Below are 26327 nucleotides of genomic sequence, written 5' to 3'. Positions count from 1 at the left end.
CGAGGTCAATGTTGATGAGCTCGGGGATATAGATTGGGAAGAAGATAATAATGACAGCGAAGAGGAATTCGAAGCTAACTATAAAGTCGATGACGAAAACGATGACGGAGACTTGGCAGGCAATCCGGCGGTGGAAAATGAAGCAAATGCGATTGTAAGCCAACACCCGTTTGGTGTTCCATCTTTTATGCGGACTCTAGATCTCGAAGCCATGCATGCCGGAATTTCCTGAGTATGTGAATACGGGTATGTTATGATTATTAACTCAAGTTTCCTATAGTGCTTCTTTTATTTGCCTTGTTTGACTGATGGTGGTGCGCATGTCGTAGGTGAAGGCAACGTTGCGGCAGAAGATGGCGAGTTTAGTGTCGGAATAGAATTTGGTTCGAGAGAGTCAGTGATATCTGCAATCAAAAGCTACACCATCTCTAGAGGAGTGCAAGGGATATGGTGCAGGGTGCGACTAGCTTATCCGAGCTAGCTTGATTCGAAAAAAAGCTTGTTGGGAGATCAGGAGATACAATGGCAAGCATACATGCACCATGGGCACGATTTCATAAGATCATGCCAAGTTGGACTCAGGCACAATTGCAGATGCCATCAGGCCGTTGGTCGAAGCAGACCCCTCAATAAAGGTGAAGTCTATTATTGCAGAAGTTCAAGGCAAGTTCAACTACACTGTGAGTTACCGCAAGGCTTGGTTGGCAAAGCAGAAAGCTATCACAAAAGTTTTCGGTGATTGGGAAGTTTCTTACCAGACTCTGCCAGTATGGTTGAAAGCAATGACAGTGAAGATGCCAAAGTCTTGTATTCAAATTAAAATGCTCCCCGTTTAACGTGAGAGTGAGGATGTTCAAGGTGTAAGGGTTATGCACCGCATTTTTTGGAGCTTCTATCCGTATATTGTAGCATTCAGACACTGCAAGCCACTGGTGCAGGTTGATGGCACGCATCTGTACGGAAAATATAAAGGTGCACTTCTAGTAGCGGTTGCACAAGATAGGAATCAAAACATTGTGCCTATTGCATTTGCGATTGCCGAGGGCGAGACAGCAGACGCATGGGAGTTTTTTCTCACCAATTTGCGGAGATATGTTGTTACCATTGATGGTGTGGGTATTATTTCTGACCACCATACCTCCATCGACGCTGCAATAGCTCGCAGTAACGGTGCATGGTCACCACCAAGGGCGTGGCACATGTACTGCATCAGGCACATCGGGTCTAACTTCTTAAGGAGGTTCAAGGCTCCATATTTGCATAAACTCGTGGTGAACACATGTATTTCAACTCGCTGTTATGGTTCTATTCATAGTAAATTTGTGGCATCTGCTTATGATTAAATGGTTTGTTCAACAGGATATTCTAGGACGGAGCAGGAGTACAACAAAAACTACTAAAAGCTTAAAGAGCGGGGTGAGGCATACACTCAATGGTGCGATGAGATCGGTGTTGAGAGATGGGTGTTGGCATTCGATGGTGGTTATCGTTGGGGACATATGATGACAAACTTGGTAGAGTGCATAAATTCTGTCTTGAAGGGTGCACGCAACCTTCCTATGACTGCCCTTGTCCGGTCAACTTTCTATCGGCTGAATGAATTGTTCACTCGGAAGAGTATCGAGGCTCATGAGCATCTCCACAACGGATTCACGTATTCAGAATTTGCAACGAAGAGAGTTGAAGAAAGCTTCCGACGTACAGGAAATATTGTGGTCAACCGATTTGACAGGCGCAACGATATGTTTTAGGTTCACGAAATGCAAGATGGTACCATTTACACTGTTAACCTTGCGCAATGACACTGCGACTGTGGCCATTTCTAGGTCGAGTGACTTCCATATCGCCACGTGCTTGCATGTTGCGCCAACCAGCGTCTTGACTGGCAAGTGTACGTGCACGATGTGTACAAGATGTCTAAAATTTGCAAGGTGTACAGAGGCGAGTTTGTTCCGATGGGTGACCCATCTACGTGGGATAGATACGAAGGAGCAAAGGTGATCGCCAACTAAACATTGAGGCGCGCGACAAAAGGAAGACCGAAGTCAACCCGCTACTTGAATGAGATGGATTCGCGGGATATGCGTGGTCGTCGCCGGTGCACTATATGTGGACGCGAGGGACATAGCCGCAGCCGATGTCCTCAGCGCGCAGGTCCAAGCTTCGCTGGAGGTTATTAGTGGTTAAACTTTTCAATGTAACTTTGTTATGACCTACTTCACAATTATATGTTACTTTTTTGTAACCTCGTCATTTACTTTAACCTAGTTAACAATTTATAATAAATAAAGTTTTTAACTTTGTTATTTAATTTTTTAGAGAACAAACATTTAGATCCAAATAGAGTTATACGAGAACAAAGCTAAATATGTCATAATAATAATACTGAACAGAATCATCTAAATATAAAATACGACCCTGAATACAAATCTAAATACAACACTGAATACAAGATCAACTACAATAGACTACTTCCTCGGCGTCTTATTCGAATACAAGGATGGGGTGTATTTGTCCGGAGGCGCAATCTGTGTCCGTAAGTTATACGGATGACCCTGAGACACACCGGCATCCAGCCCACTGCCAACGCGAGGACCATCGACATCTGTCATGCTCGCACCACCAATGTCATACAAACCGGAGCCATTCATCCCCGAAGCACTCGCTCCAACAAGATCATACCAGTGCTGCAAGTCGTATACCAAGTCTCTCTCTTCCTGCTGCGGATACTCATTCAAATCAAACAACTGGCCACGTGGTGGTGCGAAAGGACCGGGCGGATCTACATGACCCATCGACTGATCAAAGTCGAAGTCACTGGCATGACCTGAAGTGGCACGACGACCACCATACTGCTGAGATGCAGCAGGCCTTTCCTGTGGTGGCGTCGAAAATAGATAATCTGTATCTCTCAAGACCTGAGAAAAGCTGATGGTGTTAGATCCACCCAACGGACTAAAGTGACCCTCGGCTGGAATTACCAGCTGTGGTATGTAGGGCTCAGGTGCCTGAGGAGGCTGTGGTTCCGGTATATATGGTGCCTGCTGCTGATATGTCGGCCACTGCTGGACATATGCCGGATCCTGAAACTGCTGGGCATATGCCGGATTCTGAAACTGCTGGGCATATGTCGGCATCTGAACCTGGTGCTCATATGCCGGGACCTGAAAGTGGTGCTCATATGCCGGCACCTAATTAACAATTAATTACAATTAATAGTAATTACTGATAACAATGTGTTGATTCTTGAAAGTCTACTTCAGGTTATTTGGTCAAGTTTGCAGGGAAAGCTATTTCATGATAGTTAAGGCTACAAAAGTGTATTGTACTTTGTACCACAGAGACAGAATTTACTGTAGGCTGTAGCAATTGAAGCATGTAAAGAGTTGTTGTGGATGAATAAATTTCTTAGAAATCTTAGTTTTAAGCAAGATCGTTATGTGTTTTTATGTGATAGTCAAAGTGCTATTCATCTTGTTAAGAATTCTAATTTTCATGCAAGATCTGAACATGTCGATGTTATGTATCATTGGATATGGGATGTGTTAAATTTCAAGTTGTTAGAACTTGAGAAAGTTCATATTGATGATAATGGTGCTAATATGATGACAAAAACATTATCAATATATAAGCTTGAAAGATATTGTTTGATCGCCGGGAGGCGAGAGCCTCCACCTAGTCGAGAAGGGAGAGATTTGTTGGATTTTTTCTCTCCTTTGTGAGGCTCAAGTCCAATTTTTTGGGTGTCTCCTTGTACCCATGTGTCACTACCCTAATCAGATTTTTGGGACTTATTGAGAGTGAGAGAGAGCAACCACAAAGTGAGAGAGAAGAGGAAAAACAGAATTTTCATTTTTATGCAGAGCAGCGAATTTCAAACAGCAGTTTTTCATTTGTTCATCGTTAGATCGGCCTGAAACTGCAGATTCATCTCATCTTATTCTTCATTTTGGATGGTGGAGATATGGATTGGAGGTCCACATATGGAGAAATATGCTTCGCACAGAAGCTCTAATTTTTTGGTATTTTTCTTCTTGTTACTCATTTGTAAGCTTTGGTACTTTGGTGTTTTGGCTAATTGTATGCACAATTTATGCTTTGTTTGAGACTCTCTTGTACCTCATATTTGATTATAGTAGAGCTATTTCATTGATTTTGATGACTCATAGTTTTTACCTCTCACATTGAGGGGGGGTTTTTCATGTTAAAATATCGGTATGTTCTTGTGGTTGCTCTACTTGATATATTTGTTTGCTCATAATTATTAAACCATTCTTCCACCTTCTTTCACAATTTTATTAATAGTTGCTGCCATAAAATTTTTTGAGTGCTTCCATATTATTCTTGTGTTGGATATTTGTGTTATTTCCACTGTTGGGCTCTTTCATACTGGTATCAGAGCTCTCGACCACCAAATTTAACTAATTCATATGATGACAATAGTAGCAAAATGTTGGTAAAACTAATTATGAAAGCACCAAAAGGAATAGTAGACCAAACCTCACAAATAGCCAAGCAATCAATAGCCTTCACTGACATATCTGAGTTGATCTTGTAACCTGAGCTTTCAGATAGTACCCTCAAGATAACCATTGGCTCCCAACTCAGACTTCTCCTTTACTTAACATCGCAAACTATAACTGGTTTACCATTAGTCCAATGCTTCCGGAAGAGACCTAAACCTTCCTTTGATATCTCACTAGACTTTGGACATTATATGTTGTTGTCTTCGGTGCCATCTCTAGAAGCTGCTCTCAGCATATAATTGCTGTATGAAATTGCTTCCTTCCTCCTCCAGGTTCTTCATGTTCAATTTTGCAAAACAAATTTAAGATTTTATTAGCTTTGGCTTCCAATTCAGATATCCAATCATGTGGAAGAACACGCTTCAACACCATCGATGAGTGGCCGCAACCTCTGAATTCTTTAGGAGGACATCTAACACTTTCATCACTGTTGGCATTCTATTTGGTAGATACCTTAATGTGATGATCCTTTGGAGACTCTAAATCACTAGACACTGTTAAATAGTCACCACCATGCATATAATCAAAGCCCCTGATCACATATTGAAATTTCATTTCAGATCGGACTGAAATGCTTCCTTTGCGAATTTCTTTGCAACAATAAAGGCAGATTTCAAATGAACACTTGGGACAACTTCTATGAAGATCAACAATTAAAGTAACACAATGATCATTGCTTTAAAAACAAAAATACATAAAATAAAAAACATAACATAAGAATGTTATGAATTATTATAGTATATAAAGCTAGAGGAGGATATGTCCCAATAAATACGCTCATCATTACTACAAGGAGATTGTGGTATCTTAAGCTCAAAATATAATTTTTCTAACATAGTATCAGAGCTTCTTGTTAGTAATTTTGTTAAAAAATGCATGAAAAAAAAAGTCAGCTTAAGATAAAAATACTAAAATTCCTTGTATTTTAGCTTTAATCTCTTATTCTTGAATTTGTTCTTCACAAATTTGTCTTATAAATGAAAGGACTAATTTGATCATGTAAATATCTTTTGTCAATTTATATGTGATGCTCCTTGTAGATGTCTGATAGTAGATACAAAATCAATGTGTTAATAAAAGAGTTTATAAAAAAAATTTTAAGATTCTCTTTGAAGGCAAGCAAACATTATAATTACAGTTGTTACAGCATAAGAAACACCTCAATGAAATATCTATAATTATCATATTAGGATACCTATAAGAAAAAAAATGAGAATTAGTTATAAGTGTTATTTATCTAAATTGTTCAAAGAAACATAACAAGTTCTGCATATTACAATCGAATGGAGGATATATTGACAATTTTTTTCCAAAAAAATTATATATGAGAAAATATTGGACAACTTCAACATGAAAATGCAAGGACCCTGAGATTTATCATAGTTATATTATGAAAAGGCATTATAAATGACATAAACAAATGTGCATAGACCTTTCATAATAATACATGCTTAGATATAATAAACTACCATACCATTGATGGATGCACTGCATACAATACATTTTTCTACATGTAGTGCAAGGTAAAAATGTTACTTTATCTTTTCTCAAACACTAATGACGTATCTTCAAGATTTAACCAGTGTCTTTAGATTCTTCAATTTTTCTTTTCTTGTTCGATGTAACCACATCTTTTTGGCCTTTTATTCATTGTTTCTTTTTGAATTTGGGTTTTATTTTCTTATCTTAGAATAGCAAAATGCATTTTCATTGCACAATGAAAAAAAGAAGAAAAACTCACAATTACTATAAGATAAAGCACAATGTGAAGTTGCATGATGATTAATATAAACAATACAGCTGTAGAGACTGGTGAATAAAAAGTGTTTCTTGAAATTTAAAAGTATCAACTGATACATACTATCCTAAATTTCAAAAAAAAATTTAAGTTTCTGTAATATCCAATAATCCAATTCCTTTTGATATTTTAAAATAAGAAAAATTTTGATATAACATCGTGGAAAAACATCGACTGATTCTCACAAAATTATCAAAGATGAACAAGAAGGTATAATAAAAAAAGATGAATGAGCGATTGTAACTAAATATGGAATGAAAATTTTATACTCTATAAAAGATGCATGATAGAATTCTTCCCAAAATAAAGCCAGACAAAATTAAATTAAGTCAACTAATTAATAAACAAAAACGTTTTACAACAACATATTTTTATACATTTGATTAAGAACATGTTAAATTTTTCAATTTCATATCATTTTTTTAATTTCATTTTTTTCTAAAAGACAGTTATTTTATTTATTTATTTGTAAGAAAATAATAGGATCATTTATTAGTTAATTCTTGAATAATTAAAAATAGTTTAAGGTAAAAATCTAGCGTATGTGATTAAATCCTATAACGGTTACTGAGATTCACGACGTGTATCGATTTGGTTACTGAGATTTTTAATTATACTAATTGTACTGTTATAGTCTCTGATATTGAGTTCCTGATACTATGGTAGCTCTTCCACTCTTTATTTATTTACTAACTGTATTGTTGTAGTAACAAGACTATTTATTAGTTAACCTTTAAATAATTAAAAATAGTTTAAGTTAAAAATTCTACGTATATCACTAAATCTTATAATGGTCGTTATCGATTTGGTTACTGAGGTTTTAATTGTACTAATTGTACTATTGTTGTCTCTGATATTGAGCTCCTGATACTACAGTAGCCCTTCGAATTTGATAGAATGATAAGTTGACACTCTTTTATCATATTAGACACTGATAAAACCTTGTTGTTTGCTTTTAGTACCTAATCAAATATATGTGCAAATTATTTTATAGGCTCACAATCAAGGTAGTTAGAGTCGCGAGCCCACTTATGAAATTGCACGAGTTTGCGATTTTACTCCCTCAATTCGTCGAGTAAGAGGAATGGCATTCATGCAGAATCACCAGGAAAACACTCAAAATCGTTGAATTGCGCTTCTGATAAAAGTGCTCAAAATCCTAGTCTTGTTTCATTTTCACCGTCTCCATAGTCTCTGTTGTTGAAGTCGTTGTGTTGCCTTTGATTCTCGGCTAAATCTCTCTTCTTTCTTCTTCCACCACCATCACCTCTGTCACTCGGTCTCTCTCCTCTTTTTTTTTTTATCAATATTGATCATTATCTTTGTTCTTCTGCTTCTCCCATTTCTTCCCCTCAACCCTTTTAACATTGGTGCTCTATCTATTTTACTCTCTTTTTTATTCTGATTTATTAGTTGATTTGGTATATAAATAAACTAGATTAGTGGAGCAAAGGTATTATTAATTTATGAGTAAATGCCCAAAATGGTCCATGAATTTCAAATCGCTATTCAATTTAATTTTCGACCTTTTAAAATGACCAATTAAATCCCTGAAATTCGGAAAAGTGCATCTCCGTTAGTCCATTGCAGAAGTGCCATCTAAACGTTGACGATGTGGTATTCCAGCTGTATGCTGATGTGTACCAAACTTGAATTTGATTCAAATTGGTATCTGAAATTGCTTAATAATATCCAAATTAGTCTAATTTCAATTATAAAACCCTAATCCCAAATTATTGTCTTCTCTTCTTTGATCTCCCTGCTGTCTTCTTCTCTTCTTTGACCTCTCCGCTATCTTCTTCTCTTCTTCGACCTCTCCACTATCTTCCAGTTCATCTTGTTTTCTCATTTGCATGAGTGATGATGGGTGGTGGGAGAGAAGTCAAAGTAGCTCAAGTAGGAATAACTCTGTAGAGAGACCTTATGGCAGCAAAAGAATGTGCAACAGGGGAGGTAAGAACGCCATTTTCTGTAATTGCAGACTTCGGATAGTGATGAAGTACTCAATGACGACAGAGAATCCTGGTAGACTATTTTATGGTTGTCCAAACTATGAGGTAAGATTATGGCTCTAAAGAAAATGTTAAGATAGTTTCACTTTAAGTTTGGATTCACCTGCGTTTTTTACTTTGCAGTATGGAATCCATTATAATTTTTTCTGTTAGGTTGATGGAGGTGAAGAACCAGTTTGTGCAACACCCATTTCACAAAAAATTTTGCATGAGTTCAATTGAAAAATGACAAACTTAGATAATGATGTTAAGACCTTGAAGATGATGACAATGGTTACCTTTTTAAAAGTGGAAAATATATTTTAGCTTAATGGACGAACCTGCAAGGATACATATAATTTAAATCTGTGTTGAACTTAAAATTAATCCAACCGCATTAACTTGTAATTAAAATAGTTTTTAGGTAAGTGTACTGATGTTGTAGTTCAGGATAAATATAAACTAGAAGATGGCGGAGAGGACGAAGAAGAGAAGAAGACATCAAAGAGATCGAAGAAGAGAAGACAATAATTTAGGAATTAGGGTTTTATAATTGTAAATGGACTAATTTGGATATTATTAAGCAATTTCAGGTACCAATTTAAATCAAATTCAAGTTTGGTACACATCAGTATACAACTGGAATGCCACATCATCAACGTTTAGATGATAATTCTGCAAAGGTCTAACAGAGATGCACTTTTTTGAATTTCAGGGACTTAATTGGTCATTTTAAAAAGTCGATAACTAAATTGAATAACGATTTGAAATTCAAGGACCATTTTGGGCATTTACTCATTAATTTATTGTTAAGAAGAAGAGAATAAAATATTTGAATCACACAAATAGAAGAAAAATATAGAAATAGGAATAGAAAAATTCTAGTGTTTGAATTTTGAAATTAAACAAAAAGTTAGAATTAGCGTTGAATTTGTTTTGTTATATTTTGAATAGTAGTTTTTATTTCTCTCTATTCTTTCTGCAATTTCCTCTTCTTCTTTAGTTTATTTTCGTTGCTACTTTACTCATTTGTCTTGAGTGTGGGAGACCCCTTTTTTTTTGTTTCTAATGATAGTCCTATCTATAGACACTTGTAATTTTATTTACATATTATAAAATTATCTTTCTTTGGAACAAAAAGAATATATTCTACTAGTTATTGATGTATATTAATATACTACACAAATAATTAAAACAAAAAAATTGATAATTGATAGATATGTAAAAATTTGAATTTATTTTTATATTTTTAAACCTTCATATGTTTATATTTTCTTAATTTACGAATCATATATATGTTTCATTTTACGATTTTGAGAATTAGGATACTACAACAGTCTTACAAGTCAAGATATAAACTATGAATTTATTACTTTGCTCACAATCATTAAAGGACATCATTTTTGTTTAATTTGGACACAAAATACAAACATGTTTAAAATTTCGCTAAGCTTAATAAATAATGTTTATTTTAATGCTCCTAAGGAGATATTTTTTACTTAATAATGATTTGATGGGTCTTTTTTTCGTACTTCGCTGCATAATTTTCTCTTTATGTCTGATTTCTAAATTGAAAAAAAAAATGTTAAGCCTAATAGATCATGTGTCGTACGCAATCTAAAAGTACATATAAAGTGAAAATATACAACAGTAAAACACTAAATGTAGAATCATAAGAATTGAACATTATAAGAACCTCATTGTAATGCATCTTTGAAGGCAAATAAAAGATTATATAAATCTAAAGATATATTTATATATAATATTGTTTTTATTTACAGATTCAAGTGGAGATTAGATTAATGTCTTGAATAATGCTAGATTGTTAGTGTTAAGAAAATTGAGAATTCTATGTAGCTTGAGAGTGAAGAGAAACATCAAACATGTATATAAATACTATGAGTAACCCCATTAAGCTAAGGCTACCTTCCAGCCATTAGATGCACCAAAGTTTGGTTTTCATAAAAAGAGCCAACATCCCAATCCTCAGTTGCTGATGAAAAGTGTCATTAATGGTACCACAATTAATCTCATGCTTGGCCTTAGTTGAGGGTTTTTATGTGTGCAAGCTCTAGCAAGTTGACACATCTGCGAAAATCAAACTCAAAGTCCACAAAAAAAAAGCAGACTGAATCTTCACTTTGTTCCGTTCCTAACCCCAACTTGCCATTTGATGCTCATTCGTGTTCTAATTAGAGTTCTGCATTTTATTGCAGACTTTTATTGAAAGAAAATTATTGACTTTTTTTTTAGTACGGAATCAATTATATATTTAATGAATTGTCTTCGTGTAAAAATTATAAGTGAGAACGATTAAATTATTATATTTGAGTTATCTTCGTATTAGGGGTGTCAAAAATCCCCAGGCAGCGGGGATCCCCACGGAGACCGCCCCGAATGAGGTCCCGCTGGCGGGAAATTTTTTCTGCGGGAATGGAGATGGGGGACAAAATTCCCCCGAAGCAAATGCGGGGACCCGAGCAAGGATCCCCGTCCCCGTCCCCGTATTCCCCACAATCCCCGAATATATTAAATTACTTAAATATCTTTAAGAATTTAGTTTTTATTTTGGTTTTTTAGTCATTTCACTTTGCATATATATATATATATTGAATAGTGAAAACCCTAACTTCTCTTCCCATAATCCCAGTTCCCACATAGAGGCATAGAACGCCGCATTCCAGCTCCCTCACCCTGCTCTAGTGCTCCTTGCGAAACCCTTTCTCTCTGCGTCCTTCCTCTGCGTTCTCTTCCTCGTCCCAGCCACCCACCTCCGACCACCATTGTCACGGCCTCCGACCACCATCGTCACCGCATTGCCCCGTGTGCCATCTTCCGTTCGCCCTCTTCCGCATCGTCACCCTTTTGTGTTGTAATTTTCATTTTGTGGTTTTTTCTATGTTTTTTTTTTATTTTTTATGGTAATTTTCATATAAATGTTCAATATAAGCAGATGGGGAATGGGGATCCGCGGGAAACACGGGGAACGTGGGGAATGGGGCGGGGACGGGGACGGGGACGGGGAGCAGGGAGGCATCCCCCACCCCATTGACATCCCTATTTCGTATAGAAATCATAAGTAAAGACAACTTTATATAAATAGTCACTAAATTAGTATTACGTTTTATAAAAATATTAAATATCACATAATCATTTAAACATCAATAAAAAGTAATATATGTCAAGTAAACTATTATTTTTAGTCATGAAAGTTTTATACGTTGACAAATCTATTCACAAAAAAAAATAAAATTATAATTGTACTCATAAAAGATGGATTTTATATAATAAAATTGTCCAACCATTAAAAAATAATCTAAAAATCTCAAATTACCCTTTTTCTAATTCTAATCTTAATATCCCTCTCTCAAATTTCAACCCTCTCTTTATTCTTTTCATCAATTTTACCATCTCTTTCACCAACACCATCATCACCGCCACCATCACCAACAATCAGCCTCATCTTCTTCTTTCGCGCACCGGCAACTCCTCCATTGCCCAGTTTGTGAAGGTCAACGACTTCCGAATCGGGGCATGAGCTGATTTCATGGAATTGGAGATTGAAATAAGCCGCAAAGAGGTGTGTCGTCTCACATCGAAGCTAGCAGAGGAGAAGAACGCAAGGCGTAGAGCAGAGGAACAGTTACAAGAAGTAAAGGTTGCAAGAAACAAAGGATCATCACTGTCGTTGTTGTTTATGGCTCTGGAGAAAGAGAAAAGTGAGGCTAACGGTTGGTGGTGGTGGTGTTGGTAAAGGAAGTGGTGAAATTTCTGAAAATAATAAAGGAAGGGATGAAATTTGGAAGAAGGGGGTTGAGATTAGGATTAGAAAAAGGGTAATTTAGGGTCTTAAAATGATTTTTTAGCATTTGAATAATTTTTTTATATGAAACACATCTTTTATGAATATCATTGTAATTTTATTTTTTCATATGAAACTCATCCTAAACTGTATTCGTCTTTATCTTTTAGATGAGTATAGAAAGACTATACCATTCGAGCTCTAACTCATATATAACTCATATATGTTACAAATATGTATTCCGTCTATCATATAGTAATTAATATTTTATATACTAATGATCAACCTATATACGATACTAATAAAGTTATAATTAATCACTTTGTTCTCCCTCAAATATTCTATAAGAATAATGCTAGTTCTATTATTTTTGCTTGAAAATATGAAAAGACATGTTTATCCTTTGTGTCAAGCCCTTCGATGTTCTCCAATTCACAGTTGAATAGTGGGTTCCACTTTGGATGTAAAATTTGGCACTTTTCAACAGAAGCTCAAAGATATTTCCTTACGTGGATTGAACCATGTAGATATTTTTTTTCTCCTTATGAAGACGCCATAATAGCCCGTAACTCAAACCTCGTTCCACACCCAAAGTTAAGAACCCGTAGTGGTAACCATGGAATCTTATTATGCAACTCTAGCACTTCCTCACCTTCCAAATTCTAATTATGCCTACTCTTCATCAATGCCAAGCAGCAACAAAGTTTACCCGTTTTGGCCTTGCAAGAGAAGGAGCTCTCAATCCACACGCTTACAGTGCAGTAAGATGTTTGTACCTGGTGAGTTATATTACAACTCTCTGCTCTTCCTCTTTCTATATATATACTATATTATGTATATATACCAATAGAGAATGATTCATTTGTATATATGGTGAGATGCAGGATTCGGAGAAGCTTCACCAGAACAAAAGGCTGCTAATAACCTCCACAATTTCTTTAACTACACTGCAGTTAAAATTGTTGCTGCTCAACTTGAGGTTGATAATTCCTTCTTTTAATTTGCCTTTTTTGCTAAGCTTTTGTTGGTTTTTGTTTTTGTTCTTCTTGCTTAGCTTGTGTTGATACTAAATACTTTCAGTCATGAGAAATACATCCAAGAAAAAAGGAAAAGTTTTCACTCTTAAAGGTTTAAGTTTTGTAATTGTATATCATACTCGTCAGATTTTTTTATTACAACCTCAGTTGTTGAATTTTATAATAATGCCTGAGCAGAGCTACAACCCTGAAGCATACGAAGAGCTAATGGAATTTTTGAGTAGACACTCATTGAATGATGGGGACAAATTCTGTGCTAGTATGATGAGAGAATCATCAAGACATAAGAACTTAGGTAACCACATTTACCGAGCTACTTAATCCTTAATCAATGCCAATATCTAACCTCAAACATTTTTTTTTTGTGATTGAACATACGAAATCTTGCAAACTAATGTCTTATGGATCTTCTATGTACAACAATAGCCCTACGCATAATGGAAGTGAGTACTGAACATTACTCGTTACTTGCTTGTCCAATTTTCACTTATCAAACTACTTTTGATGAGTACTAAATAGAATGATGAATTATTATAGGTGCGATCCGCATACTGCAAAAATGATTTTGAATGGGACAACTTGAAGCGCTTAGCTGTTAAGGTTTGTAATTCAATAACGTTTTCGTTGTATTCAGAATGTTGATGATAATGCTAAAATTAACTCAACTTATCGTATATATAAATGCAACTGATTGTTCCTGCCTTTATTGTCTTGTAGATGGTTGATGACTCTAACACGAGGCTCATGATGGATTATGTGGTAGAAACCACTCCCGTTGAAACTGAGAAGTGAATAGTCCCAACAACAATGTACAAGCTTCATTGCCTCTTATGGAATAAGAGACAGAACATTGTTAACATAAATAAACTGTGTGTAATAGAAAAAACTCATATCCATGGTTCTCAAATGAATTGTATACGTAAGAAATAGCAAAATTATGAATTAATGTCGAGTTAGATCATATAGTGTTAATTGATAATCTAACAGAATATATTATTAACCTTAGTCTAATACTTTTTTGCTTTATCAACTTTTTCATTTTTGAAGAGCCAAGACAAAAAAATGCCTTCTCTGACCAAGATTCTGCTGAACCCTTCGACCAGTTCGAATCTAACCAATTTTCCTATGTTACACTTTACATTTAATGATCTGAAACCACCAAATTGGTAACAGCAGCACACTGTTCGCTCGAGATGGTGCCTGCTGTCAGTATAGTGTTATATTGATATGAACATACATCATATAGTTTACTACATGGCTTGAGCTTTTTCTTTGTGAAGAGAACTATATAGCTTGACGTTTGCTAAGACAAGCATGAACCATTTATCATAGCCTTCTGCAATGTAGCTCTCTTGCAAGAGTTGCCCCGTCATTATCTATGGCAGTATGAACATAGAAATGTATGAAAATTTTGCAAGTAGTTTCCTACCGCAGTATTGCATTATATATACAATGGCGTACCTTTAATTATCTTTACATAAATCATCATGTGAGGATACAAGCTTCCTCATTTCTAGATTTAAATGCATTTGTTCCTAGTTTAATCCGAGCAAGCAGATTTCATTGTTTCTTGTCACTCTGTTGATGTATATAACAGCAAAAAGGTTAAAATATATAATAGCAGTAAATGCATTTGTTTCTGCTTTCCGTACCAGAAAAGCACAAGATATTTCTGAAAAATGTATATCTCACATCAAACTTGAATGGAGATTAAGCAGATCAGCAGAAGGCATTACCTCAACATAGTGACGGAGATCACTTGAGGCATGAATTTCCCCATTGCTGAAATACGAATGAGCGTACTCTTCTATGTGCCCCAATCTGCAATTAGGCATTATCAGCATACACTTCAAATTTGATAATGTGAATTGAAAATTAAATTGAATTCATCTTATCAAATCCATCCTTTTAAAGAGATTAATAACATAAGTGACCGACAATAGCATGAAATGACAATTACAGTTGTTACACCTTCTAATGGTAAGATTCTTCCCAACCCCACCAAAATAACCAAGGTGAACTTCAGGAAATTTGTCAGCTAAGCAAACAAGATTTTCTAAACATTTATCAAGACCCAAGAACCACCTGATAGCGAAAAGATATAATGGTGTGTATACTTGGGGTAAGAACAAAAACAGAAAAACTAGCTCCAGTGTTTACAAGAGACAGTACCTATAAACATAGTTGACCATGATGCCCGCACTTTGGGAAAGGCCATTTTCAGATCGGTCTGCCATCCAGTTTATTCTTTCAACCATCTATGATATATTAAGAAGATTATGTTACTTGTGGTGCTAGATGAAATCTCCCAGTTTTGGCATACAAATTATAGAGAGAAACAAATGCTAGGAAAATAACTCAGAGAATGTTTCCAATGAAAAGAAATCCAGTCAAGACGTCTGAACATATTGCAAAGCATCAAACATTGCACAGAAACTATCGGTTTCAAAGTGGATGCCATTACCAATAACAGAGAAGTTTATTGACTGTATATTACACTTGCAAGACATACCGCTCCATTTTGCAAGTGAAAATTTGCTACAGAATCCAAAGCCTTCCCTCTTTTCTTCTCTTGCAGAATGTATCTATAATACAAAAAGAATAAAAAGTTCAGATTAACATAAATTATGAAATATATGCATAGCTGTCTAGCTCAGTGCAACTTTAATATTCTCTTGTTTATTTCCGATATTGCTTGCAATACCTCGCACATAAACGCATCAAAGGAGACTTTAACACTGACACAAGTTCTGACGAATGGATCCACTTATAGGATGTAGAAGTAAGCAAGTTGAACATGGTTTCCATACCAGTTTGTCCCATTGCAAGATCCCTGAAACTCATAATGCTGTTAGGTACACCTAAGATAGATGAGAGGAGCCAGTAGAAGTTACCACTAACTAAAGTGTGTAACAATCAGAAATTGGTATCACTAATAGCCATGGCATGGGCATGACTATTTACAAGCACAACACATGGAGAAAAGGATCAAATATGATTATCAATTAATTGAGTTGGAATATGACATCTTTCATTATATAAAATCATGTGAGATTCTTATTTGATTTCAAAATATAGGAACCTATTGTCTGCTTACTATTATTCCGTCAAAAGAGGAGAAACAAAGAAAGCAAGAATAACACAGAACAAATGTAGTGCAGTTATCAGAACAATTTTCTTTATGCTAATGCAAGACTTCCATACAACCGGTGAGATGCCAAATAACATCTAAAAATAGCACAATTCAAAATTTCAAACAAATAGTGTAAGCTTTAGAACCACATGAGAACGGGATGTAGCTTACTTCGGTAAACTCATAAGTGCTTCTTCCTCCTCTGGCTTAAGTATCTTCTCATAGAAAGTCAAATTGGATCCCTCAGTAAGAGTTTGTGACATGTCTCCTTCAGCGAGCCTTTTTTGACATGCCAATTTGGACAAGAGCCACTGCATGAATCCTGGGATGGGACTGAGAGTTGCAAAGGTCTGCAAGCAAATATTGGTCAGCAATCTTAGATGTGGGAAGTTATGACAATATTATATTAATATGGTAAGATATTGCATTATCCTAGAAGAAATGGTTTTTCCAAAGAATTTTCACAACATAAATGTGCACAACAACTATTGGCAATCGCATATTGTAACACAGAGTAAGAAAAAAAGAGTCCAGAATTCTGCAGCTTTGAGAGAAGGTAGAAAGTTTAATGGCTAAAATTTAAATAATTTTACCAGAAATTGTACTAATCTGCAATATTTGTAAAATACTTACAGATATATGTGGCATCTCTCTTTTCACCAGCGTTATAACACGTTTGATAAGAAACTTCCCTAGATTGATCCCTGCTAAGCCAGGCTGCAAATTCATAATTATGCCAATAAGGAATAAAATTATGTCCAACTATTTTCTTTAGGGAGATTTTTGAAGATCTAGTAGAGAATCCCTTCCGATGACCTAAGTTGTTAAGAACAGGTTTCTTAGAAGTTTAGTAGAAAAATCATTTTTCTATCAGTTTTTATTTTCGCATTAATTTTTTCATCTTTTCGTTTCCACTGTTACAGGGGAAGAAAACTAACAGCAGTATAGACAGACAAGTAGCCAGCTATAATTTTCAAACATAAATAAAACAAGTCAAAGGACCAAAATGGGGAATTAAATAAATAGTTGGACAAAATACCCAAGAGTAGAGCTCACTTTCACTGGAAAAATCCTACTGAGCTTCAACATAATATAAATTTTTCACTATTTTTAATATAAGCACCTGAGTTGATGATATAGAGTAGAATAGTGCACAGGTTGCCTCACTTTCAGGTATAGGAGGACTATCCTCCAGAACGTCCTGCGGTACAAAAATTTTTTGGTTACACAGGTATTGAAGAGCAGTTAGCTAGGTCCAGACAATATTTACCTGAATAGAATGGGCAATATTCTTCAGCAGTGCAACTTCAATGAAAATTAGAGGTTCACCTGAGCAGAAAACATAAACCCAGAGCACACAAAATAATTTCACACATTAAAATCTTAGGACAAGACTACTTTTACGGTAGATTTGAGAATATGTCTATTGTCAACCACTGAAATTCATTAAGTCACAAACCATCAAAGCAATCATGTAAAAATTGTAGCCTATATAAAACAAAAACAGCAAATATTAGTTTTTCAATTTACTCGTCATCGGAATAATGGGGTATCAGTCATTAGTAAAGTCTTTTCACTCTTTTGACATCATACATGAAAACTCGGTTGTTTTCAGGCTATTACAAAATCAAATTGAAGAGAAGCCAAATAGTGATGGATTCGATATAGCCAAGTATACAATTATCTTTAGTAACCAATGTTCTAGAAGAAATGCTGACCAGGAATTGCAGGATGTAAATATCCAAAACAACGACGGCCAATTCCTAGCCTTCTCTTTAGATCTAGAAGGTTGCTGATAGGGTGCACAGCCTACACGAGATATTGAAGATTATGCATACAATGGAAGATAAGAGGGGCACTAAATGAAAATTCAAGGAAATGAAAAGGAGAAGGTACTTCGTATGCAACAATTTTCTCCAGAAGAGAAGCAGGATCATCCCATGTAATTTGGTGAAGCTCTAAGGTAGCAGGACTAAGCCACGTACTCAGTTTCTCGTGTAAATAAGAATCTAATGCTCTCAGAGATGCAATATTTTCCTCTCTGTACAGTGGAAGAATTGATTCATCATATTCAAAGTTTTGGAAAAGTAAAGATGAACTCTTATCTTCTCTCTCTCTCTATATATATATATATTTTTTTTGGGGGGGTTGCATTGTTCTCCAGGAAACATGAAATGAACTGTAAATTGATTTTACCAGAAAAGCCTTGTGCAGAGCCTTGTAGGATAAGAAGTACTGAATTCTCTAACATGAAATCCACTAAATTTAATAGAAGCAGCATACAAAAAAGATTTGTTTATTTATTCCTACTGTCATTTCAAGATAACTAAATTAAAGGAAATAGAGACACAATAAAGTTGCTAACAAAATCATGCAGCATAAGCCATAACCTTACGTGAGAATATATAGGATATCAGCACGAAGGATGGACAAGAACCTCAACCCTCCAGGATGAGTGTTGAGGCGCTCAAAAAGGACTTCATAAACTGGCTTAAGTGCATGCCTCAAGTTTCGCTCAATGCGATAGAAAGAAGCAAACAAGCCTTCTTCTTCACTCACTTGAGCTTTGTCTGTAAAACCATATCACACAATTGATTCTCTCACAACACGAGTTTGAAAGCAATAATGCAAAGAGTTACACACACAAAATCACTCACCAGCAGGAAGTTCAAGTGCAAGGTACTGTTTTATCAGTTCACAAACCTGTGACCTATTGAGATCATACTCCCTAGCAAGGAGTAGGAGCAACTTGCGACGGTTTTCATGAGAAAAGCTAAAATAGCCCTACATTATTGTCAACTTATGGAAATTGAATAAGCAATGATATTAAGAGAATTGCATAAAGAAAGTTCCATACCAATGAAACCTAAGATCATACTTACCTCTGAGAAGTTATTAAGCGCATCATCTAGAAATTCCGTCTTGTTCATTGATACCGCAGAGTCCATTGAGGCACGGACATGCATAAACTCTCTACGACCAAGCAAAGATAAACAGAAGCAAAATAAAACCAATGAGTTTTACTACATCTTCTTAGATCATTGACAAGTCCATGCAACTAGGCAGGATCGACTATAGAAATAGATGGATCCGAGTATCCGACAACACAAATTATACACTTATTAATAGAAATTGTTACATATAAAACAATAGATGTATTAAAATATTCAGAACTTCAACAACACAAAAATCATCAATTATTAATAAGGAGAGTATAGATCGACTCATTATACAGAGAGAAAATGAAACTAGAAACCTCTCAGAACTGCCGGAGTCATTAGAAGCTGAATTTTCTTCTCTCGAAGCACCTCCAGCTGATTGGCCTTCTCGGGAATTCCGGTGCCGCTGCATTTGCTTCACGGCGTTCTGTTGTGCATTCATCAGAAACAAACAAACGAATCAAATTCTAGCCGAAAACAATCGAATAACATGAAATCGAAAATCTGCAATAAAGAAAGAAACTGAGAGTTGAAATCACTAACGGTTAGAGAGAGAGGAGAGACAGAATGGTTGGAATTACTGTTAGGCCTCATTCTGGCGCGCATCAAGATGGACAAAGCTTTTTTGCTCATTGATTCCTCTCTGCTTAGTCCCTATTTATTTCTTTCGAGAAATGCGTGCGTTTTGGTGCGCTTCCAAATCTCAAACTAACTAACCTGCCACCTTTCCCTTTTCCCTTTCGGATTGTTTTCTTACAACATTTATTTTTGCAATAAAAACCTTTTGTGATTTTTCGTTCCCACGTTTATCTGGGCGTTGCTTGCAATTGCAGTCCATTCCCAACATCTTTTTAATTTGCTTTGGGGTCCACACCACAATTAACATCTCCAACCGGTTGAAGAAAGTAACACATGTACTTATGCGTAGGGTGTTCACGGTGCGGTTTGGTTCGGTTTTAAGAAAAAAAGTCATTCGATTCGAACGTTTAATCTATGTGTAATACGGTTTGGATTGGATGAAATTTTTTTGGAAATCCGATCCGATCCGATTCGAACACAATCGGTTTGGATTGGTTTGGATTTACGATTTTTAAAATAAAAAAAATTAAATACATATAACAAGTCTCAATATCAAATTTTAAATAATCAACAATGACATAACAAGTCTTAGCAATATCTTAAAAAGTCAACGATAACATAACAATAGAAATAAAATTATACGTTAGTTAAAATAAATAAATAAATAGCATTTTGAACATAAAATATTTATTAAATAATAATAATACATGAATAATAGAAAAATGTATAACAAATTGAACATGTTATAAGTATAATTGTAAATATAATAATAAAATAATAATATTATAGCACATTGTGTGGTTTGGATTGGATTGGATCGGTTATGAAAACTAGATCCGAAATCCGATCCAATTCAACGGTTTACAAAAAATAAAATTCAATCAAATCCAAATTAATGCGGTTTTAATCGATTTTTAATTTGAATCGAATTGGATGAACGGTTTAATTTAGATCGGTTTGGATTTGAACATCCCTAATTATGCGGAATTGCAGACCAGCTCCTTTACCTTTTTCTTTTTCTTTTTAATTTTTTTTTTCTTGCACACTAAAGAGTTCTTTTTTTATGACATAAGAGGCCATAGGCCCAAAGAAGAGAAAACACACGAACAAAACAAAAACCTAACACATACAAAACGAAACAACTCTGACCAAAGAAAAAGAAAACAAAGAAGTCTTACTAGCTATTTGAATTTCTTATTTTTGATTTTGGTCTTACTGCAACGTCTAATGGGCTTCTACGCTCAGAGCCGATTGATGTTTTGGGTTTCGAATTAAATGTATTGGCACAAATTCAAGTGTGTTAGGTTAGTTTAGTGGAAAATTTACTAGTTTTTTAAATTAGTATCGGAGATTTAAATTCCGCTTTATATATGCAATAACCCATTTTCTAGTTGTAAATTCTTAAATAGAGTTTTGATTCGCGATAGATTAATCATTGCTTGTTATTCGATTTACATAATACCAATGAATAAAATATTTTAAAATAAATCTGCATGTGCTCTTTTATTAAATCCTTCTAATACAAGGTTGTGGTGTATAGAGCAGTGAATTTTTTATTATAATACATAAAAAGCTGCAGAAGGCATAATAATAATTGTATCAAATCAAATGATCTTTGGCATGACAATCTGGGTTGACGCTTTTGTAAATACAATTGCAGACTGTCCTACTCAAGCACTGACCACTTGCGATCCCCAAGTTACTTGAATACTTCTGATCACACAATGAAGAACAATGCGGAATAGTGCATACATCAATGGGTATTTTTGCTTGACATTTAGTTAGATATTGTGCCTCTACTAACCCACCATCTGCAACAATAAAACAGGATTATTTGTTATAAAAAAATTTTTTCTAGAACACATCACAAAGATGAATCATGAATGGATAGATGATAAGCAATGCTACTTAGTAGTACATACCAGAAACAAAAAAGAGAACAACAAATAAAACAATAAGAGAAGCGGACATAATTTGATTTCTCATTATTTTTTGTGTCTAAGAGAAATATTTGTATAGAATTATTAGGCGTGTCTGAGGACGAGAATAAGATTTAATGAGCACTGTGAAGATAAAATTATCAAGGCACCTATTTTTATAGTGGAAGTTGAGAAAAAAAATTAGAAATAATTCAGCTTTAATTGATATTAATTAGTCATCTTAAATTTATAATTTTATTATTTTATTTTGTTAACGATTGATGCATTTAATATTCATCCATTATATATTATTAATTTTATAATTAAAATATTCTATATGACATTTTTTTATAATTAAAATTAAATTTTTTCTTTAAAAATAAATTAAGGAGATCTCACCTTTCTCCCTTTTTCCTTTTCTATGTCTCTTTCTTCTTTATCTATGCTATATCTTTTATATATTATTATTAATTACTAATTTAATAACTAAAGTATATCACATATTTTGTATTACAATTGTAATTAAAATATATTATATATTATTAATTTAACATGCAAAATATGTGAAATTACACCCAATCTCTTTAGTTAACTGAAATTTATGATTTTATTTACTTATAATACATTAATTAATATAAAAATTATTTTTATTTTATCGATAATTGAAGCATTTAATATTCATCTATTATATATTATCAATTTTATAATCAAAATATACCATATAATTAATTTAAAATATCTTCTTTTAAAATTAAGGAAATTTTCCTTTTTTTATACTTTTTTTTTATTCTATCTCTCTTATATATTATTATTAATTACTAATTTAATAACAAAAATATATTACATATATTTTGTATTACAATTAAAATTAAAACATTATAAATATATTATTAATTTGACATACAAAATATGTCATATTATACTTTATCTCATTATTCAACTAAAATTTATGATTTTATTCTTGTAATACGTTTAATTAATATAAATAATTATTTTATTGATAATTAACACATTTAATATCTGCCAATGAGTAATAGATCAAATGGCATAGTCTTCCCATATTCAATTAAGAGGTTGCGGGTTTGAGTCTCATATCTTTGATAAAAAAAAACACATTTAATATCTATCAATTATATATTACCAATTTTACGATCAAAATATATCATATGACATTCTTTTATAATTAATTAAATTCTCTTCTTTTAAAATTAAATAGATCTCACTTTTTCCTTTTTTATGTTTCTTTCTTCTTTACCTATTATATCTCTCTCATATATTATTATTAATTACTAATTTATTAAAAAAATATATGACATGTATTTTGTATTGCAATAAAATATTATATATTATTAATTTAACATACAAAATATGTTATATTATACTCTATTTCATTAGTTAACTAAAATTTATGATTTTATTTATTTATAATATATTTAATCAATATAAAATTACTTTTATTTTGTTGATAATTGATATATTTAATATTCATATTATATCATATATTACTAATTTTATAATCAGAATGTATCATATGACACACTTTTGTAATTAAATTAAAATCTTTTCTTTTAAAATTTAGGAGGCATTTATTTTATAAAAATTTTTTAGTTTAAAAAATATTTTCTTTTACTTTTTATTAATTACTTTGTAATATAAATAATAGAAAATATTAGAAAAAGTATATATACGTAAAAATATCACGTATAACATCAATATATAATAAAAAAAATTTTCAATTTCCTCCTTTAAAAAATATTAAAATGATACTTCTCTTTCCTTTATTTTTATAATGTATATTTTTTTTCTTATAACTTTTAAAAAATCTACTCTTTAATCCATTTTAAATTTTTGTATTAACAATATTCATTTTTTAAAAAAAAAAATTGTTTTTATAAAAATATTTTTTACCATTAAATTTTGCTTTGGAACTCCTAAGAGAGCTTTCCTATCACATCTTTTCACACTTTTCTTTTTTCTTGTCAATGTAATCATTGGAACACCCGTTTCATTGATCATTACAAAAACAAATAGACTTAATTGAGACATAAACAAATAGTAAAATGTTTCTGGTGATAACTTGAGTGGCGCTAACTTAAGGTAATTAAGATGAGAGCTAGCTTGATCTAGGGTGCTTTTTGAAATAAATAAAGAAAAAGTATAGGTAGACAATGAAAATATTAAATAATGTAAATAATAGAAATATTGGATATTTATTTCACTAAGTGTATGAATGATTATTCTAATATTAAAATTTAAGTGAGTAATTTAAAAATATAGTGTGCTTTTATTTAACCGGTGGTTGTTTATGTTTTTAAATAAATTATTGGTTATCTAACATAACTCAAAAATAAAATATTTTAAAATAAATCTGCATGTGCTCTTTTATTAAATCCTTCTAATAATACAAAACTGTGGCGTAGAGAGCTATGGATTTTTTATTATAATACATAAGGAGCTGCAGAAGGCATAATAATGATTGTATCAAATCAAATGATCTTTGGCATGGCAATCTGGGTTGACGCTGCTGTAAATACAATTGCAGACTGTACTACTTAAGCACTGGCCACTTGCAACCCCCAAGTTACTTGAATACTTTTGATCACATATTGAAGAACAATGCGGAATAGTGCATACATCAATAGGTTCTTTCGCTTGACATTTAGTTAGACGTTGTGCCTCTACTAACCCACCATCTGCAACAATAAAACAGGATTATTTGTTATCAAAAAAAAATTTCTACAACACATGACAAGGATGAATCATGAATGGATAGATGATCAGCAATGCTACTTAGTAGTACATACCATAAGCAAGGAAGAGAACAACAAATAAAACAATAAGAGAAGTGGACATAATTTGATTTCTCATTATTTTCTGTAACACGAGAAATATTTGTATAGAATTATTAGACGTGTTTGAGCACGAGAATAAATTTAACTAGTCGCTATGAGAGAGCACTATGAAGATAAAATTATCAAGGCACTTATTTTTATAGTGGAGGTTGAGAAAAAAAAAATTAGAAATAATTCGACTTTAATTGGTATTAATTAGTCATCTTAAATTTATGATTTTATTTTATTGATGATTGACAGTCACCAAAAAAAAAATTTATTGATAATTGACGAATTTAATATTCATCCATTATATATTATTAATTAATTAAATTTACAATCAAAATATGTCATATGACATTTTTTTATAATTGAAATCAAATCTTTTTTTTCAAAAATTAATTAAAGAGATTTCACCTTTCTCTCCTTTTCTTTTCTATGTCTCTTTCTTCTTTATCTATGCTATATCTTTTACATATTATTATTAATTACTAATTTAATAACTAAAATATACCACATAATTTATATTATAATTGTAATTAAAATATATTATATACTATTAATTTAACATGTAAAATATGTGAAATTACACCCTATCTCATTAGTTAATTGAAATTTATGATTTTATTTACTTATAATACATTAATTAATATAAAAAATTATTTTTATTTTATTGATGATTGAAGCATTTAATATTCATCCATTATATATTACTAATTTTATAATCAAAATATACCATATGAGATATGACATTCTTTTATAATTGATTTGAAATCTCTTCTTTCAAAATTAAAGAGATTTTACTTTTTTAATACTTTTTTCTATCTATTATTCTATCTCTCTTATATATTATTATTAATTATTAATTTAATAACAAAAATATATTACATATATTATTTTGTACTTCAATTAAAATTAAAACATTATATATATTATTAATTTGACATACAAAATATGTCATATTACACTTTATCTTGTTATTCAACTAAAATTTATGATTTTATTCTTGTAATACGCTTAATTAATATAAATAATTATTTTATTGATAATTGACACATTTAACATCGTTCCATTATATATTATTAATTTTACGATCAAAATATATCATATGACAATTTTTTATAATTAAATTAAAATCTCTTCTTTCAAAATTAAGTAGATTTCACTTTTTTTTCTTTTTCCTATTCTATGTCTCTTTCTTTTTTTCCTACTACATCTCTCTCCTATGTTATTATTAATTACTAATTTTTTAACAAAAATATATCGCATATATTTTGTATTGCAATTAAAATTAAAATATATTATATATTATTAATTTAACATACAAAATATATTATATTATACTCTATCTCATTAGTTAACTAAAATTTGTGATTTTATTTATTTATAATATATTAATTCAATATAAAATTATTTTTATAATGTTGATGATTGACGTATTTAATATTTATATTATAATATATATTACTAATTTTACAATCAAAATGTGTTGTATAACACTCTTTTGTAATTAAATTGAAATCTTTTCTTTTAAAATTTAGGAAGCATCTCCTTCTTACTTTTTTTTTATCCATTCTATCTCTCTTATATTATTATCATTAATTATTAATTTAATAACTAAAATATATCACATGATATTTTTTATTATAATTAAAATTAAAATCTATTATATATTATTAATTTGACATGCAAAATATGTCATATTATATTCTATCTTATTAGTCAACTGAGATTTATAATTTTATTTACTCGTAATACATTTAAATAATATA

General features: G+C 32.4%; 2 protein-coding genes and 1 long non-coding RNA gene across 5 annotated transcripts; 1 reads left to right on the top strand and 2 right to left on the bottom strand.

Annotated features, from left to right (window-relative positions):
- The first annotated feature begins 12493 nt into the window (after positions 1–12493).
- Positions 12494–14115, top strand: LOC112783723 (chaperonin-like RBCX protein 1, chloroplastic). The gene is made up of 6 exons (XM_025826768.3): positions 12494–12896; positions 13002–13096; positions 13332–13449; positions 13581–13597; positions 13692–13754; positions 13872–14115. The coding sequence occupies exons 1-6, from the start codon at positions 12734–12736 to the stop codon at positions 13944–13946; spliced, it is 531 nt and encodes a 176-aa protein (XP_025682553.1). The 5' UTR covers positions 12494–12733; the 3' UTR covers positions 13947–14115.
- Positions 14051–20115, bottom strand: LOC112783721 (uncharacterized). Of its 3 annotated transcripts, none has more exons than XR_011878240.1 (17): positions 19770–20115; positions 19544–19653; positions 19170–19260; positions 18945–19071; positions 18683–18857; positions 18184–18328; positions 18006–18096; positions 17558–17616; positions 17411–17488; positions 16921–17004; positions 16459–16637; positions 15859–15987; positions 15619–15739; positions 15327–15412; positions 14891–14975; positions 14616–14732; positions 14051–14530 (listed from the first exon to the last, which is right to left on the bottom strand). XR_011878240.1 is itself a non-coding variant. In XM_025826767.3 (16 exons), the coding sequence occupies exons 1-16, from the start codon at positions 19857–19859 to the stop codon at positions 14715–14717; spliced, it is 1620 nt and encodes a 539-aa protein (XP_025682552.1). In that variant the 5' UTR covers positions 19860–20115; the 3' UTR covers positions 14051–14714. The 3 variants fall into 3 exon arrangements, 1 of the variants encoding a protein (XP_025682552.1); XR_003193554.3 differs by having other exon boundaries at positions 15667–15739; XM_025826767.3 differs by having other exon boundaries at positions 14051–14732; positions 15667–15739.
- Positions 20116–21281: 1166 nt separating this feature from the next.
- Positions 21282–21863, bottom strand: LOC140182862 (uncharacterized). Its single transcript, XR_011879098.1, has 2 exons — positions 21728–21863; positions 21282–21616 (listed from the first exon to the last, which is right to left on the bottom strand). It is a non-coding gene; the product is annotated as an uncharacterized lncRNA (long non-coding RNA).
- Positions 21864–26327: the final 4464 nt, after the last annotated feature.

Source organism: Arachis hypogaea, chromosome 20, assembly GCF_003086295.3.
Source record: "Arachis hypogaea cultivar Tifrunner chromosome 20, arahy.Tifrunner.gnm2.J5K5, whole genome shotgun sequence".
In the NCBI taxonomy this organism is placed as follows: domain Eukaryota; kingdom Viridiplantae; phylum Streptophyta; class Magnoliopsida; order Fabales; family Fabaceae; genus Arachis; species Arachis hypogaea.
This window is presented reverse-complemented; position numbering and strand designations above follow the sequence as displayed.